Source organism: Psammomys obesus, unplaced genomic scaffold (genome assembly GCF_907164565.1).
Source record: "Psammomys obesus unplaced genomic scaffold, mPsaObe1.curated_primary_1811, whole genome shotgun sequence".
Classification (NCBI taxonomy): Eukaryota; Metazoa; Chordata; class Mammalia; order Rodentia; family Muridae; genus Psammomys; species Psammomys obesus.
The window spans coordinates 29,487,177-29,506,410 of NW_026593286.1; the positions used below are offsets into that span (position 1 = coordinate 29,487,177).

Below are 19,234 nucleotides of genomic sequence, written 5' to 3' on the forward strand. Positions count from 1 at the left end.
AGGGCACAATTCCAAATGGAGGAAACTTACGTCAGCCTTTCCCCCAAAGTTCGGGGAATGCCATGGAAGAGGGAATTGAAAGAATGTAAGAGTCAGAGAGGGTGGAGAAGTGCGTGAAATGCTGTCTTCTAGACGTGGCGCAGGCATTGCTGTCATGAATGTACAGGGGCTATAATTACCTGTACAAGGTCAAGCCAACAATACTGACACGCACTCCAGCAAGTGCCACTAATTAGACTCAGTGGGTTAGCAAAAAGAAAAGGAAGAAAAAGGAAAGGACATGAAAATGAGAGGGAGATGTACTGAGAATTATCCTGGGGACATGGTGGCAGGGAGTTGGGTATGGATATTATGAAGATACAGCGTACACAGACATAAAGTTGTCAACAAATAGGTTATTTTTTTGATCTATCTATCTATTTTATGTGTCTGGATGTTTCACCTAAATGTATGTCTGTTGTACCATGTGAGTTCCTGGTGTCCACGGAGACCAGAAGAGAGTATCAGATATAGGTGCTGGGAAACAAACTCAGGTTCTTGGGAGGAACAGCCCATGCTCTTATCCATTGCGCCATTTCTCCAGCCCCATTAACAAATAAATAAAGTGTATCCAAAGTAAAAACGAAATAAAACATGTCAACAGTCTATTAAGAATTTGAAAACTCTAAATGGAAAATCAACTTACTCCCAATTGTTTTTATTTTTTTAAGAATAACATTTTAAGAATGATTCTAGCTATCTTTATCTTTCAGCCTGCACAAAAAGTTCCAGACTGTAAATGAACTTATATAAATTAGATGTCCTTCTACCAGATTTCTCTGTGTATGCTTTACCTCTGTGTCTCTAGTAAGAAGCGGAAAGCAGAAACGATCCTTTTCTTTACAGAGTGTGATTAGATGATTTAGACTCACCATTAATTCATAAGCCCAAGTGAAATCCATCTATTCAGTCAATAAATATTTATTGCATGCTAAGCATTATTCTAAGCACTGGGGATACAGAAAAAAAATTAAGGCAAATGGAGTTCTTTCCCTATGGAGATCTAGTCTAGATTAGAAAAACAGACAAACAAATAAACCAATAAATAAGGAAAACATCTAGCATACAGACGGTAACATGTTATAGAGAAAAAGAAACAAGGCACGAAGACAGGTTCTAGCGGTAATTAACCACAGTTGAAGGTGACATTTGAGCAAAGATGTCAAGGAAGTCAGAGCAAGCCAAACAGATATCTAGGGAGTAACATTGTAGACAAAGAAAGAAGTGTATGGAAAGGCCCTGATACGGTAACAAGCTTTTGATATTTGCACGAACATATTGGTGCAGAGAGACTTCAGCTTCAAACAGCTTTGTAAGTTGCACAAATTCGCTCACCTAAGTCGAGAGAGAATCGATACCACTGTGTTTGACCTGAATTAATGGTGGCTACATGGAAGTGAGTACTGTGGTTTCCGGTCCATCTCATGTAGCTGAATTTAACATTTTCAGGTGAGTATTCAAGTCTGCTATAGCCCATGTGGCAGTACAGAAGGCCGAGGTGAGGAATCAGACACCCCATTTGACCATCCTACGGCCATTAAAATAGCCATGCAGATCAGTAGCTCAGTGAGGTGACTAAATGATTGAAAACCTAAAGGACTGAGGGCTCAATCAGGATATATCTGTCCTATAGCAGTCATAGCACAGAGCACAGGGGTAAACCCAGCCTGAAATCTCAAAGAGGTAAGACATTGGCCTGCTGATAAAGTGCTACTGAAGCCTGGCAAATCAACCACAGGTTGTATTTATGCCAAGAAAAACCAATATTTGAAAATCTGGAGAGAGAGAGAAGGAGAGACAGAGATAGAGTGGGGGAGGGACACACGGACAGACAGACAAATGCACACACAAACACACACATGAGAGGGAGGAGGGGAACCCAAATATTTATCATATACTCTTTCAAATGGTAAAATGTCTCCAGATCCATTGCGAAGGGAAAGCGTGCCTGTCGTCAGGACAGGATTAAAGCACCAGCTTGAAAAAGGGGGTGTGCTAGTAATTCTATCACTGCATGCAGACAGAAGGTACACTGGGTCTCTTTAAATTGGCATGCTCAACCCCAAATAGCTGAGCTCGCAATTAAAAATTACATGCACACCTTTAATTCTAAGACTCTTATGATCATAGCAGCAAATGGCATAGTCGTCTTCTTACTTACCTGAAACTGTGAAAGCTTTACCCTACACCAGTATTTTTAAACCATCTGTTGGTTCATACTGATAGTGAAACACCTATGACTCCCATGCTCTGGCTCTGTGCAGGGTAGGTATGAAAAATCTCAGGTGTGATTCATCTTCAGTAAACCTCCTTTTCCAGTTAGACAACAAAATTATCGATTACCAAAGATCAAATCTTTCCATTTATAAAAAGAGTATTATTTGTTATTGCCCCTTCTATAAATTCTCCAGCACTGTCGTTTTCAAATATAGTTTTACAGTTTGGGTTTAAAAACGCTACGTGTCGAGAGGCTGGCTGCAATCACAGGTGCTGGGTCTTTTATCAAAGTAGGGCTGATATTGGCCTTCACTGGTTTAATTACAGGCACAGAACAGAAGCTAATTAAAAAAAAAAAATACTACCAGAGCACAATATCTTCAGGCTAGAAAGAAAAGATTCCTACCCTTTACTCCTCCTCATATTAAAAGAAGAAAGTTTAAAGACCTCTTTATACACAAAGCAGTAGGGGTGTGCTTTATGTTTGGTTGATTACAACATAACTATTCCAATTAGCTTAAACAAATTATTGAAGCTGAGAGAATCTCACAAGTTTGGGTTTAAATTTCTGTGACTGTGCACTCCTGTAATCCTAGAACTTGGGAGGCAGAGGCAGGAGGAGCACAGTGAGTTTCATTGTGTCCATTTTACAGTTGAGGAATCATAGTCTCAGATGAACAGTAATTTGCCTGAGGCCATTCAGCAAGCAAGGAGAATTTTACCAGGTCTTTCTGCCTCTAAAAATCTCCAATAATTCAAAGCGCTAAACAGACAGTGAAACTGGTTCTCCAGTCATTCTTCAAAGTCCCCAAACAAACAATGAAACACAAAAACAAAGGTCCATGTTCATTCAGTATCAGGTCTTGCAGGTTCTTAAAAACTTTGAGAACTAATGTGTCCCTAAAGATACACTCCAAAATAATTTTTCATGTCAATGAATTCCTATGGTATTAAGCAGCTGAGCCCACAAACTTCTGGAGTTCTGAGCCCTGGAACATACAAAGCCCTTTAAACCTTAGAGTCTAAAGAAACTTATACTGAGGCTCCTTGTGATGACTTCTGGAAAATATCCACCTCATTAGAGCATGGCAAGAATTGCCTCATTCCCTTCCTCAGACAAAGATCAAGAACAACCTTTTTTTTTTTTTTTTTTTTTTTTTTTACAGTTTTGTGACTAACGCTGTATAGATGCAGTTTCAGCCTTCTACTCCAGGCATCCACAAAGGAAACCAACTGTGGAAGGTTGAAACTTAAGTGGCTTGACTATAACAGGCTACTAAACAGATAAACCTTCCTAGCATTCAGATATATATGGTTTTTTTTAATGTAAAGTGGGCTTATTTCCCCTCACATTCTTCTTGGTGAAGGAGGGCTATTTAGTTCCAAAATCATGTTGTAAGTATTAATAATACTGGATTCCCACAACAGGGAAGGAGGAAAGTCAGCCCTGGGAGTGCTTTGATGGTTTTCCACAGGTCAAAGTGATTTAAAAATGGTCAGAATTCATTAAAAAAATATGTCCACATCTTCCTAAACTAACAGGAAAACTCTAAACTAAGCGGCTCTTTTTATGAGTGGGAAAGTGTTTTAATTATTTTCAAATGACAAACTAACTCTAACTCTAACCTATCCCCACCCGAGACACCAGCTTAGTCAAAGAGAAGATTTCTCTATCCTTTCTTCTCCATCCAAAACATCTTTAGCTACCACACTTCCCATGTCTGAAGTGTGCTGATAAGTGAGAAAGGAGTGAGGCTTGCATGAATTCCCTTACTGTTTGATTTCTCTACTCTAACTTCTCAGTCAAGTCAATAAATAGATTAAGCTTGAGTCTGGGTCAAGGCATGCAGAATTTATCCAGCCATTCGAAGCTTCTTTAATTTATTCCCGAGTCTCAAGATGATCAGGATGTTAGATCTGGATGCTCCAAAATGGTTGGCACAGGTGGCCCGGAAAAGGTCCAAAGTAGCCGGCTGGAGATGTGACTGTCCTTTCCTATCCAGAGCAGGGATGTTGAGCAGGTAGAGGGGCATTAGCCGGCTGGCTTCTGGATAGGGGTCCCTGTCAGGGGCGGTAGGCTGCGAAGTCCCTCGCTGGGGCATAGGGCTGGTAATGCTTGCGTGTGGGTCCGAGTCTCCGGGGTGTCATGTTCATGTAGTCACTCTGAAGAAGCCTGTTCCTTTTGCTGTTAGTCTACAGGGGAAAAAAAAGTCAATATGTAAGGACCTATAGGAGAGACTATGGGAGCGGTTCTAAGACTTTGGGGATAATTATTCAGACCATCAGCTGCCAAATGACCCTGAAAAGCAGTTGCTTTTTTTTTTTTAATGTGCCTTGGGCTAAGATAATGACGAATCAAAGCCAGACTACTAATAACTCTACTAGAAATCTAAACAAAACTGTTTTATAGAAATGTGTTCATTACTCTCAATGTTGTCATCTAATCCAAAGCCCAGGAGAATATTTAAGAACATATTCACTATTGATAATTAAACATGTTTGAAAGTCCTTCCTCTTTGGATAGGTTAAGCATATCCACTTTAATCATTTACTAAACTATTTTCCCATAATTAACAACAACACCAAAAAAAAAAAAATCCGAACAATGAAAAAAACTTTCGGTTCCTTCAGGATCTGAAATAATAATTATAAATTTATGTTAGCAGAGGCCAAACAAGTGAGGGTTTATAGTTCTGAACACCTACATCCCTAGCCCCTACATGCATGTGTTTCTGCAAAGACAGTATTGTCACCCACCACAGTTTCCCAGGCTTAGCAGCTCTGGATGAAATTCTACCAGGAGCAGAGAGGATACTGAATCTGGAGCTGGAATTACACTCACTTTACGTCTTGACCAAGTTTTGACTGTGGTCTGGAAGCATCCTTGCCAGATCAGTGTGATGGTAAAGTTTGCATAACTGTCAAAAGCAGAAAGTCAGGTGGATGGTCGAGTCAGTATTCTCTGTTATGAAAACACAGCGCCCATTTCTGAGCAGACAGGCCCAGTGTTCTGAGCAGCTACAATAGGTATGAACTGACAGATGTTCCTGACGAGTCAAATGAGTGGATGACTACGGCCTGTAGGCCTCATTGCTATACCCACCTGCCTTCCCGAGCCCTCAAAGTAAGAAAAGGAGGCTGGGGATGCTACTCAGGTAAGCATTTTCAGTTCTGATGCCAACCTTTCGGGTTTCCTTTGCCAACCCCCAAGCGCTAACCCTTGCCTGTGGATACTCCAGTGAAGCTACAGCTTTAAAACAAGATCTCAATAAGGGTGTCATGAATCTGAGGTTCTCCAGGTTATACACAAACATAAAGAAAATCTGTTCTAGTCAACTCCCATGCTGACCTCAACACCATTATCAGTGGGTTTAGCTAGCCTCATCCTGACTCTAAACCAAAGGCATGGAAATAGCTGGGAATCCACTCCAGACCCCACAGTGCTCATGGGCACCCACAGTGCGTATATAGGAATGCGTAGTGTCGCCACCTCCTTTGTCTGTGTATCTGTGTCACGCAGCAGTCAATGCCTGTTAAAGATGTGTGACGTGGAGGCCACTCTACCTTTCCCCTCCTTCTCCCTCTGCTCCATTTCCCAGACAAAGCAGCAACACATAGGACGTACATGAGCAATGCACTTAATTAGTCAAGAATGTAGTAGATTTAAAAAGGCGGAGGCTACCTAAACATACACATTGTGGTGCACATTGGCAAAGAGAATGTTAAAAACAGAAACAGTCCTCCTCCAGGCTAGAAAAGGGAACCAGTGTAACATCTCAGCTGAGCGAATAGAGACTTGGGAGCGACGGCCGGAAGTCTGTGGCAGCCTGACCAAGAAGAGCCTTTTCTTTACTCAAATGCCAACACCAGGTCAAGCACAGACACAGAAACCCTACACAGCTTGGAACCACCTGCAGAAACACATCATGGATTCTTGGGAGGCTCTGGAAAATGGTCACCAAGACACACTGCTGACCAGCCAAAAATAGGATCGCAGAAAGTGGTGAAGCCCTAGGATCCCCAAATGCTCACTGAGGTGCTTCTAAATCAAACAACAAAAAGGGGGAAGGATAAGCCCAAGGTAAAGATATTACACTGTTCTATGAAATGTAAACTGTTTTTATCTGCACCATTTGGTCAGAGAGTACAAAGACCTGGGTTTGAGGTCCGAATAAGTTATGCCCTTATCAGATAACCAAGTTTGACTCCCAAAAGCCACAGAGGACCAGACATATTAAGCAGTAAGGTTGTCCAAGTCACAGAGCGCTTATGAGAGAAGCCAAAAATAGTTTTCTCAAGGCAGAGAAGATGAATCTTACCAGGAATTATGGGGCTGCCAAAGAAAAGCTCAAAAACATCTCTGATGCCTGATTTGAAGGGTGGATTGTTTTAACTCACTGAAAGTGAGAAGCTGCCTCCAGTCACTCAGCAAACTGGTGTCTCATTTTAGAAGCTGACTTCGTAATGCATATTTACCATAAAAGTGGTGCCCGAGGGACCACTGAAAGCTAAAGCAGTTTCCTGAACTACTTCCCACAAAGCTAGTAAATTCCTTTGACCTAGGTCAATACATGACAAGGGAGCCCCTTCCCTGGAAGGGTACCCAGAGGGCCACTGCACCTGGCCTTTAGATTAAGAAACTCAAGCTTTCAGTCAGAGACTTGGAAAGCCAAACAGCAAGCAAAAAAGTCAGTGGTTGAAGATTGGAAAAACCAAGCCAAACCCAAGGATGCTAAAATCACTGGCAACCACGGTAGAGCTGGACAATAGCAAGCAGATGACCAAGTCCAGAAGAACAAGCATCCTCAACTGTACCAGAGGCAGAATTTGGGCAATACTTCCCTATACTAAAGCCTCCCACCACCATATCCTGATTAGAAAACATTCGGAATTCCCAAGATGACAGAAAGAATTCCCAGGAACAAGCAAACACTCTGTTTCCTACTCTGTAGAAGTTATAGATTAGTCGAAAGGTGGCCTGACAGTTTAACTTTAAGGCTAGCTAGAAGACAGAACTTCATGACTTAGAGTTAGAGCTGCCCCATCCCCTCACCAACACTTCCAGAAATCCCTGACTATACATTGCTTAGTTAAATGTATGGCTTATGCCTTGAAGTAGATATCATATTTCAAGCAGGCTTAGTTAGGTTCTTATTTGGCTCCTGTGAGGGTTACCTATTTAGCAACCCAGTAAGCATTCAGTAAGTCTTCAGTAAGCACTCAGTAGCAGATGGGTGGAAAACAACAAGAAAAATGTCTTTAATCCTTGTGGAGCATACATTTCTCATTGAAGAAATTACGTGTGTGTTCACCCAACTTCTGGAAAAAATTCAGAGGTATGTGGAATCAATGCACAAGGCATTCTGTTCTTTGTATACAAATTGATTCCTAAGAAAAGGATCCTTGCTAAGGCAGTACCTTCTTAAGAGTGGGTATGTTCATCAAAATGTGTTCAAAAAGTAGGAGAGACGGTTCAGAGTTCCAGAGTACTGGCCTCTCTTCCAGGGGACCTGAGTTCAATTGCCTGCACACACATGGTGGCTCACGAATGTCTGCAGCTCCAATTTCAGGAAATCTGATGCCCTCTTCTGGCTTCCATGGGCACCAGACACACAGCGGTACACTGACGTACATGCAGGCAAAACACTCATACACACAAAATTATAAAATTTAAAGGTTTTTTTAAAAAACGTGTTCAAAAGCCAGACATGGTGGCACACACTTATAATTTCAGCACTGGAGAGGCTGAGGCAGGAGGATCACCACGAGTCAAGGCCAGTGTGGATTGCATTGTAGGTTCTAGGCCAGTCTGAGCTACATAGTGAAACACTGTCTCAGAAAAAAAAAAATCTAACAAATGAAAAATGTTTAAGCTAGGATCAAAAATTCAAGGTGAAAAAATATATACTAAGCTGATTGCTGAAGCATCTGCAGAGACAGGTGAGCTCGGTTCAGTGGAGAGAACTATGAACAGTCTCCCTCCCCTTACGCTTTCATAATGACAGCATCCAAGTCGCCCTCACACAAAGCAACTGCTTCAGAAGACACAGAAAACAGGACTGACATAAACAGACCTGCTTCTTCTGGTTTGAATACACAGTTTCAGCAGGCTGCTTTCTCCTGATTTTTGGCTCCCAAGCCAAAGCTGTTCCGTTGGCTTCAGTTGCCTAGCTTCCTGATGAGGCTCGGATTTTTTACTTTGCATATGCATTTAAGCTGCCTTATATGTAATTGTTATGTTGCAGAATAAAGAATAAGAAAGTTAACCCCCTGTAATTTCCCACCCTAATCTCCCCATTTAGTTCAAATTCTGCCTGGCCGCTTAGTACCTTCTAGAAAGCAGAACTCATGTCAAATCATTACTTCACATAAGGTTGAACAGACTGAGAAACAGTGCCTGCTTCAGCATTGCAGCCGGAAAGATGCAGGCCAGATTCTTAATACAGTCAGAGTGCGTGTGCAGGGAAGTTACTTTAAAAGCAATGCTGCTCCTCTTACCCAGATAATACAAAGAGCCGCTGTCACTAGCAAGCCATAAAAAAGCAGAACTCCAGCAACCACGACCAGTGTCCAAAACAGCTTAGGAGATGCCTGAGCGTGGCAAACATGTTTCTCTGAAAAACATAAGAGAGTGGATTAAAGGACACAGAAACAGACGTTGAGTACATTTCTGCCCTGAACATCAGAGAGGAATTTGAAAGTGCTAAAATATGCAAAATATTAGCAGCTTAGGTGATCTAGTCTTGCTCTTTGGGACTTACTCAACCCCATCACTGCTGAAGGAAGCCCAAGACCAAGGTTGCAAACCACTGCTTTATAGTGCTGTGCCGGAGTTGAGCATTGCGTAATTCAAAATGGCGACTCTCGGTGACTTTAACCTGACCCTCCCCCGCCCTCCTACTCCCATCACAAGCTAATCCATCTATACCCTAAACACTGTCTTTGAAATCGGTAAAATTATATGTTTTCAGACCCTAAGAAAAAAGCATCAGCTTAATACGGCAGTCAGAAAACTAGCCTGGAAAAAATTTGAAAAGATAAAAATCTGACACCAACTCCACCAGGTTACCTGACGCTCAATGGGTCACACTCCGCGTTTGGCATCAGAAGATGAGGAAGAAGACATGCGAAGCTCATGGAGAGTTATAACTAGGAAGAAGACTTCACAGCTCATTGAGATGTATAAACTTTGGGTCTGATTAATTTCGATACGTGATATTTTTTATTTAGAAGTGCTTTGCAGTAAAGTTGTAATAAAAACACATAAATGAAAAGAATACCAACAACTCTCTAGTCCATGAAATTTTTAATCCTGACTACACATTAGAATTATCCTACAAAGTGTGACAACATTGTCTAGCTCCCCTTCCTCAAGCCGTCTTGACTAAGTCAGAAGCTCAAAGTTGAGCACAGGCATTTTTCAATTTACCTAGTTAAGTTTATAATACACAAACAGGGTTGAAAGCTGCCAAGGACAGAATCACTGATGCCTTTTCCAAGTCTCCTAAATGTATGCACATAAAATACTAGCCTAAAAGAATGTGTTTTTTATAAGGGAGAAACATTTTATTCTTGGCTTCCAAAATAGCATATCTTTTTTTAATCCCTTGCTTAATCCAATCAAAATATTTTTGCTTGAGCATTATTGATTTAGAAATCTGAATCCACATATTAATTGTCTCTGGTTTTTTGGTTTTTTTTTTTTTTTTTTTTTTTTTTGCCAGAGCACAAAAGCTACTCTGCTATATTAAGAAAATAATTCTTTCCTTGTTTGGTATTAGATTTTTCTCAAGCACAGCTTTGTTATGGCATAAGAGAAAATGCATTTATTGTAATTGTGCTAGAAGTGAATATAAAATGGGGCATATATTTTCTTATTTATCACTCTGCAGAAAAAAGAAGCTATAATATAGGCATATACATAAAAATCTACCTGACCTCCTTGAATTTTATATGCTAATGCCAATACCTTTATTTGAGTTTAAGAATCCTGTTATTTTTCTTCCCAATGTTTAGACAGAACATAATCTCAACATAAACATAGTACACTTATTGCTACTGAATCATGAGTAAATGCTTAATTATATTGAGTTTGGAGCTATTAAGAAATTGGATAACTTACCCAAGATCATCGATTTCATGTCCCCTAAATCTCTAGTCCACCATCCTTTCTATGTTTTGGAAAATGAAAAGAAGCGTAATGGAGGGAGAGCATGGATCACAAAAAAAGAGAATTAACTTGGTCTCCAATCCATCCTTCCTGAGTCCTGATCCATCAGACTATCTTTCATCCTAGAGGACTCCAAGCTCAGTGTTAGCTTGATCTTAGCCAAAAGTTCAAAAGGCAATAGACTTTAATTTTAATGGCAAACTTTTTCTTGACACAGTCTCCTTGAATCAAGAATAATCTTTTAGGTTCTGTTCCCTTGGACTGGAACTCCTTCCCTCACTCTTTCACATGATGTCAGTGAGGAAAGGTAAAGGCATTCAAATATAAGATGGAATTACTTCTAAAGTAAAAGGAACCCAGCTTAAACATGATCTTTGAGTCGCTCAGCATTGCAAACCCTTCCTTTAAGGTTACAGGAGTATAGCTGCATATTACCTTTCACGTGAACAATAGTTCCGTTGCTCTTCTCGTTGTCTAAGTAAGGTGGAGGATACATGACCTCAATTTTGCAGAAGTAAATATCTGTGTGATTAACATGCAGGTTCCAGAGGTAGAATATCACGGTATCATTTTGCAAATCCCCACGACAGCTGAACCCGGTGTTTGAGTGAAACGGAAGCTGATAGGAGAAATTCCCATTCACAACGCAGACTTCCACATCACTGTTCACGCCCTTGTAAATGGACGCTCGGAACTCCTTTGACAGGAGGCTGTAGGAATACCTGCAGCTGATGCTGGCTTCATTGTTGTCTACCACGAGCATGGGCGACTGCTTCACCAAAATCTTGTTTTCTGAGGGAGAAAAATTAGGAGTACAAGAATAATAATTCTGTTGCCCTGAGATCAAAATGAATTAATTAGCCAACTGAAACAGATCTCCAAAAGTTAGTCTCTTGGCAGATAAAGATATAACAATAGTTCTTCTTGGAATAACAACTGCACCAAAAGTTTCGAAGTTTTTATTTCAATAACACTGGCGTCCCTTTTTGAATGGGAAAACAGAGCATGTTTCCACCTGGAAGGCAAAACATGACCTTCTGTCAGCATCGAGTATCACAGCCGTGCACTAGGAGTTTTGGGATTCTAATGATGTTAATCAGGCCTTGAGCTGACTTTCTGCATAAGTGAATTGCTTGGAAGCAGCCCGAAAGCCTGGTGTGGGTGTCCGAATGAATTTGTTTTCAGTTGTGCAACAGGCTTTTGTAAAGGGATTTAAAAGTTTCAAACCATTCTGCCTTTGCCACTTGACCAAATCAAGAGTAGGATAAAGAGGTGAGGAAAGAGGAAAGCTCTCGTAGCTCCAAGTGCTGTCTTTCATTTCTCCTCCATAGCAAATTCAGAGGAGAGCCTTGCAAGAAACTGGCTTGTTTGTTCTCTTACATCAAGAAGAGTTCTACCTTTATGCAATAAACAGTCAAAGATCTGGATACCACCTAATTCCGTTTCTCACTTTAAAACCAAACAAAACGAAACTACATTCTCAACTTCATTAAGGAGGAAACCACATTGAATTGTTTTCCAGTACATCCCCGTTTCTAGAACACAAAAATATATTCCCTTTTTAAAAGAAATTATTACATTTCAAGTGTGTGTGTGTCACAGCACACAAGGAGAGGGCAGAGGGCAAGTTGCAGAAGTCGGTTCTCTCCTTCCTCCCACGCTTCGCATCAGACACCTACCCTATCTTTAGCTCTATATATTTTCTAAACAAACAAAAAAGGTCTCACTGTATAGCCCCGGCTGACTTGAACTCACTACATAGACCAAGCTGGCCTGGCACTCACTAGTTCCCCTGCCTCTGCTTCCTGAGTGCTGGAATTAAATGTGTAGGACATTATTCCTACATATCCACTTAAAGAAAAGAAAAGGACTAAATGAGGTCTAGACACATGAGTGGTTCATCTACAGTCCTTGAGCAAATGGTGAACAAAACTGAAACCAAAGGCCACACCACCTGAATACCCAGCCACTTAAGCATGGAAAATCAACTGCACAGATGAAAGATCCTACAACCTTTTATCTGAAGAACAACCTCAGGTGTTCAGAAGTAAACAAATTGCTATTGTCTGTGGGAAAAAAATTTAAATAAAATAAATTTTTGCTAGGGAAGCATGCTAATAATTATCAGTATATATATATATAATATATATATATATATATATATTATATATATTTGTGAGCCTATCCATTAACAGTTGACCAATCTTTTTAGCCTCCTAGTTGTAATTTTTAAAAGGTTACTTGTACCCACACCCAAGAGCCAGCTAGAATCAGAAGTTGTTAAAAAATGAAATTTGTCACTTAACCTGATATTGAATCCATGGACACAGGTGTTTTGTTTTTGTTTTTTGTTTGTTTTTCATTTTGGATTTTCTGGTTTTGGGTTTTTGGTTTGTTTGTTTGTTTGTTTGTTTGTGGCTTTTTGCTTTGGGTAGAAGGTAAGAACACAGAATTAAATATCTAATAGCTTTTGTCTTCTATATAATTATCAGTATTTCTGCACATCCAGAACCTAAAAAGAAAACACATACCCATGGCCTCTTACTCCCAGAAATTCTGATATCGTTGATATAGGTTAAGATGTGGTTAGTGTTGATATTGGGGTTTGGAGTAACTTTACTGAAATGTAATTCACATATCATAAAGTTCTCCTTTTAACAAATACAATTAAGGGATTTTGTTTTTAATACTCAGGAAGTTGTGAGTGGACTACACCTATCTGTTTGTAAAATATCTTCACTATATGAAAAGGAAACTTCATGCTCATTAGCCGTCATTTCCCATCATTCTCTGTCCAGCCTCTGGCAACCGCTCGTCTACTTCTTGTCTGTATTTGCCCATTCGGGACATTTTGTGTGCACGGAGTCCTAGAATGTGTGTCATTTTGTATCTGGCTTCTTTCACATAGCAGGTTTCCAGTTTCATCCGTGTTGTGATAAAGTATCAGAACTTTATGACTAGATGATATTCTACTGTGTAGATACAGTACATTTTGTTTTTCCACTCAGCATTGTTTGCCTATTTTGAACAACACTACCATGGTCCTCTGGGTATGAGCAGAGAGGTGGGGGGCTAGACAGCATCCACACTCCGGTGTTCATTTAGTGACTCCTGGCTGATTCAACAGGTGACCTCTTCCCAAGACTCAAGCAAGAGAGACAAAACTGATTTCCTAACCATGATTTCCTGGGTCAGTTCACAGTCTAGTAAGGAGGAACAGTTTATAAACAGCTAGCCTTGATACAGGGCAGTCATTCTCTGAGATGGTTTTTCTCAGTAGAAAGTGATCTGCAGAGTCTGGGGGCATTTGAAAAACCAATCACAGGTTTCCTAGACAAAGATCGCTGGTCTGAGAGGTAAAGAAAGTTGCCTACGCTGATTGACAGATGTTCACCAAGCAAAAAGTTAGCCTAAAGTGTGTCTTCAAGTTGAGGGGACGTGGTAAGTGTGTGCTATTGAGACTAAAAGCAAATTGGCGACATGAGGAGAAGAGAGGAAGAACAGCAAAGAAAATAGAAGGTAGGAGTGAGTGTGACAGTCTGGGGGGAATCACAGCGACCTCCATTCTTACCAAGGGTTATGAAAGGCGAGATTGGGAAAGCAAGTTCGGCTCCCTCCATCAGAGACCTTGGGGGCCCTCTCCTGCCAGTGAGAGAGCCCTAGCGAAGGCTCTTAGGCAGAAAAGTAGATGCACACAACTTTTTCATTTATGTAAATCACTTTAACAAAGTCGGAAGCTGTACTTTGGAAGGTACAAGAGTGAAGGCATGGAGAGTGGGCAAGATTCAGCTGTTTTCCAGGTCAGGGGTGAGAGTAAACTGGTTTGGAAGTAGTGGATGAGGTGAGAAATGTTCAGGCTAATGCTTACAGCACGACTTGGCAGTGATTTAGGTGTGGGTAAAGAGAAAAGGAAGAGTGTACAGTGACTTCCTCAGCCACACAGACTAAGGAACATGTAGCTGTTTTTCTCCTTGCCCACACCTTTTCACTCATTTCTATTCCATTGCGTTACCAGAATAGACAGGTCTCAAAAATAGTTAAGTTTGGACATCTGGGCTATCAAGAAGGCATGTTTTCAGCTTCAGGGGTCATGACACAGGGTGGAAAGTTTCAGAAGGAAGAGGCAGCAGTCATTCTCTGAAACGGTTTTTCTCCTCAAGGAGTAATACAGGAACTAGAAGGTAGCCTTTTGTTCTTCCCATCACGGCTCTCGATATGGTTGAGGTTGTCTGCTTTCTTCTGAGCCCGTTTGACCTCAGCATTACAAACTGAGAATGTTCTCAAGAAGAACTCTATGGCCCATGTCAAGACTGTCTGTTACGTGTCAGTGTGCTGGTGACATAACCCAGCCACGGAGCAAGGAGAGGGAAAATACTTCATTTTGTGACTGTGCCAAATTCTGTTGGGAAACAGTTTGAAACAACTATGGAAAGGGAATGGGCAGTTTATCTGTTGATGTTACAGTTATTCTAAATGGCACTGACCATGTGTGTTCATGCGGTCTCTAGTATATACCATACTTTAGCTTCTTCTACTTTCCTTTAAAGTGCAGTGTGTGTGAGGAGACATAACTTCACTCTACAGCAGTGCAAAGGTACAGATAAACCAAAGCAAGTGGCAATGGTCAATTTGGTTATACATTTTGGTTTTTTGTTGTTTCTTTGTTTGTTTGTTTTTTGAGTTTCTGGGAATCTGCGGTATTTGAAATAGTTTAAAAGGATGCTATAAAATTCAAGGATATACCTACGCTTAGAACAGCGACTCTCAGCCTGTGGTCATGACCCCCTTGACGGTTGCCTATCAGCTATCCTGCATATCAGATATTTACATTATGATCCAAAAACCATAGCAAAACTACAGTTATGAAGTAGCAACAAAATAATTTTATCGTTGGGGGTCACCACAACATGAGGAACTGTATTAAAGGGTCGAAGCGTTAGGGAGATTGAGAAACACCTCCCTAGCTTGGAAGAAACTAGATCTACATTTAGCTTTCCTGTACTAGCTTCTGTTTGAAGACTTGCTGTTTTCCAAGTCATGCTAGGAATGACCTTTCTTTCCCTCTGCAAGTATTTGATTCTGTTTTCCTTCTTGTGAGTGGTTTACCTAGGTTCCACCTGCTAGCCTCCGCACTGCATTGGCTTAGCACAGTAACAGACTGCCCTGGCTGGCATGCCTCCACTGATTGGCAGGTTGTTTTGATGGTGAATTCGTGCTTTGATTTTCAAAGCCTTTTCTAGCAGCTAAAGGAGCTTAAGATGTGGAGACAGGAAGCAGTAACCTCAAAACTCTCTCCCTCACATCGCCTGCTCAACAACACACAAGAAGAGTAAGATCAGAGGTGAGAAGGCACTTTATCAGCCCATATGCAAGGCTGTGAAAGCCAGATTTCCCACCTATAGTCTGTGAAGCTTATGGTAGAACCAGCTTCTGGAAGGTTGAAAATTGACTGTGTTTCCAAGAGAATGGGGTGCTTACAAAAAAAAAAAAAACACCCAAAACCCTCCTTCCTTCTCATCAAATCTATGTAGGTCAGGTACTACATTTAGGAACCAGACCAACCCCTGTGCCCATGCATTGAAGAACTCTAGGGTGTAGCTCCCCATGTCAAAGAACCTTGCCCTTAAAAGGATGCACGGGAAACCCCCCCACACATACACCCAGTTAAGCTAACTCTTGTATTTACAAAGAACATGAAGTGTAAAATACAATGTAGGGAACAGTGGCTTAGAATTCATGAGGCTACAAAAAGATTTCAAAGAGTCCAAGTTTCAGGACAAATAAATAACCTTTGAGACTTGACCTCAAGCTTTCCAACAGATTTTAATGTATTGTTCTTTTCCCTCTGCCACACCGCATCAAAATTCTAACACAGTTTCGGTGGTCAGTTCTAGGTCCTAGCAACTTCAAGGGAAAGTCAGAGAGACTGCTACTCAGTAGTGGGTAAGCTGAATGGAAGGAGGACTAGACCAAAGCAAACTTCATTTCTCTACCATTTTAGTGGAGTATTGTATGCAAAAAACAAACAAACAAACAAAAAAACTCAGCTGGAAGAAACTTGAAGATTATCTAAAGCAAATCCACTATTTTATAGACAAGGCCACTGAAAAACAAAGCAAATAAATGACTTTAAACAAGGTCACAAAATAACTGAAGAGGTAATGTGTAATTTTTTTATGTAGGCATATAGAGTGATGCTTTCAATCATGAATGAACAGGGGAAAAGAAACAACTTTCTTCATTTAACAAGACTCTGTTGATTATGTGCTTATATTTAAAGGAAGTATGTTTCTAACTCGTTCTTCCTTGCTTGTGGCTTTACTTTCTGTAGTCTTGGTTACCCATAGTCAACTACAAACCCAAAATATTACATGGAAAATTTCGGATATAAGCAATTCAATTTGAATTTGCACCATTCTGCGTATGAAGATGAAGTCTAATGTTATTCACCTAAGATGGGAATTCTCACTTTATCCAGTGGTTCTACTGTGCATGGGCTACCACGGCCACCCCCTCCAACCCCTCAGTCCTGTCGTTGCTCCCTATGCTATCTGACCAACCACTGAGGTATCTCACTGCTTTTGTCCAAACTCCTTTATTTTACTTAATAACGGCCTGTAGTGTAAGAACAGTGATTCTGTTGAAAGCTCTCTACTTGAACGAAAGAAAGAAAGATCAAATGCTGAGGTCTTGAGGCTGTCTGCTAGGAGGGAACATCATAGCTTGCTGCTACACCTTCTCTGCAAAAGTTGCAGGCACAGTGCATGGTGGGCTTGGTAAAGACGGGAAAGATGTTCATTGGCATAGTTTTACCACCTGAGGTTTCAGGGGTTTGCTGAGGAACATGTTCTCCATAATGAGGGATGACTATACACAGGCTTGGCTCACATCTGAGAGACTTCCTGAAGGTCATGGATGAATCCCAAAGGAGACCTACAGGCCATGTTATAACACAAGCTGTCTCTCATAAAGAACTTCTGTCTCACAAGTGGTGAGTGATTATCCATTGCAGCTCTCCTATTTCAGTTTGGCCCCACACACAAAAGGATGTCAGTCAACTCATAAAGTCACTCTTCAGTCCAACTTTTTTTTTTTTTTAGAATTTTTCAGTTCCTTTGTTTATATTTAAGAACAAGATCAACAGAAATTATTTTTCTTTGTTTAAAAAAATAAACTGTTCTACAGAGAATTCTCAATAGGGGAATACCGAATGGCAGAGTAACACTTAAAGAAATGCTCAACATCCTTAGCTATCAGGGAAATGCAAATCAAAAAGACCCTGAGATTTCACCTTAAGCCCATCAGAATGGCTAAGACCAAAAACTCAAGTGACAATACCTGTTGGAGAGGATGTGGAGAAAGGGGAACCCTGCTCCATTGCTGGTGGGAATGTAAACTTGTACAACCACTCTGGAAATCAATCTGGCGCTTTCTCAGACAACTAGGAATAGTGCTTCCTCAAGACCCAGCTGTATCACTCCTAGGCATATATACAAAAGATGCTCAAGTACACAACAAGGACATTTGCTCAACCATGTTCACTCCAACTTTTAATGGGTGACTCCTTAACTAGAAAAAAAAATTTAATCATGTTCAAATTTATAATTTTCTTTAGTTTTTTATATCATAAGCATCATAGTGAAATAAAATGGCCCACCAAAGCTGATAAAACTCAAGACTGAAGCACACTCTGGGATGCTAAAGAAGATATCAGAAAGATTTAGAAAGATATAATAAATACTTAATTAGAAATTGATTTTTCTTCTAGAAATTATAATGGATTCTATTTATTACTGTCACAACACTTGTATTACATTTGAAAAAAATGAAGCTATAGCTTCCTGATTCTGATTTTTTTTAATTCTAATTGAACAGAATTTGTTAGTAACATGTTAAATAGGGACAAAAAAAGCATTCTATATTTGGCATATTGTACCCTGGTGTTTGTGAGCCGGTTGTGAGGGTGTCATTGGTTGCCCTGGCAGAGAGTACCTGTCATCTGACCACAGATCTGATTAAGTTACTGTAACTTTCCTTTGAGCATATTTCCTCTTTGGGACTATCCTTCGACTTGTGGCCCCTTGGCTACTTGCTTCCTTTCAGACTCTACAGAGGACAGGCTCCAGGACCTGTAAGCCAAATTAGGGGCTCAGCATGGCTCAGGGAACCCTAGCTTGCAGCTCAGCTTTATTCAAATGTCAAGAAAGGAAGCACAAATGCCCACCAGACTATAATACCGTTCATCATACTCTCTGAGCTACTAAAATGATAAAATGAAGTTGTTAATGACCTAAAGTGCTTTGGATGACCTCAAACTCTGAAATTTGTATTAAAAAAATTTTAATACAAGTTAAAGTTTCAACAGAACTATGGTCATTTTCTTCCATTTTCCATCGACTGTTCTCCTGAAATTCTCTTCTTTTTTTATAAGAAATACTGGTATAAGTAAAGTCTTTTTTTTTTTTAAATGTATTTGAACAGTGTGATTTACAGGCCTGTATGTTGAATCCTTCAGGATTCCAACTGAAAATAGATGGCTTATTCAGTCGCTGGTACCAGTAGGAGGACTTGTTTATAGAAGATGCACCACGCACCCAACAAGAGCAGAGGGCTGCGGTGGCCTGTATCAGCATCATTGTGACCACCCTGAGATCTGAAGACAGGAGTCACCAGAGACAGAAGGAAACAGACATGTCACAGAGACCACTGTGAGACAGCAGGATTTCTGTTGATAAAAACAAGCCAGCCTTGTCCAAGACTCTGTGTGTGTGTGTGTGTGTGTGTGTGTGTGTGTGTGTGTGTGTGTGT

General features: G+C 40.5%; 1 protein-coding gene across 1 annotated transcript in view; it reads right to left on the reverse strand.

Moving 5' to 3' along the window:
* Nucleotides 1-2,767: 2,767 nt before the first annotated feature.
* The window catches only part of Cd28 (CD28 molecule), a 27,144-nt gene continuing 10,677 nt past the window's right edge, over nucleotides 2,768-19,234 (reverse strand). Inside the window, exons 2-4 of the mRNA XM_055616862.1 lie at nucleotides 10,862-11,218; nucleotides 8,755-8,870; nucleotides 2,768-4,449 (exon numbers count right to left, since the gene is read on the reverse strand). Coding sequence (XP_055472837.1) covers nucleotides 4,321-4,449; nucleotides 8,755-8,870; nucleotides 10,862-11,218 — 602 coding nt within the window. The 3' untranslated portion in view covers nucleotides 2,768-4,320. The remainder of the gene's footprint in view (nucleotides 4,450-8,754; nucleotides 8,871-10,861; nucleotides 11,219-19,234) is intronic.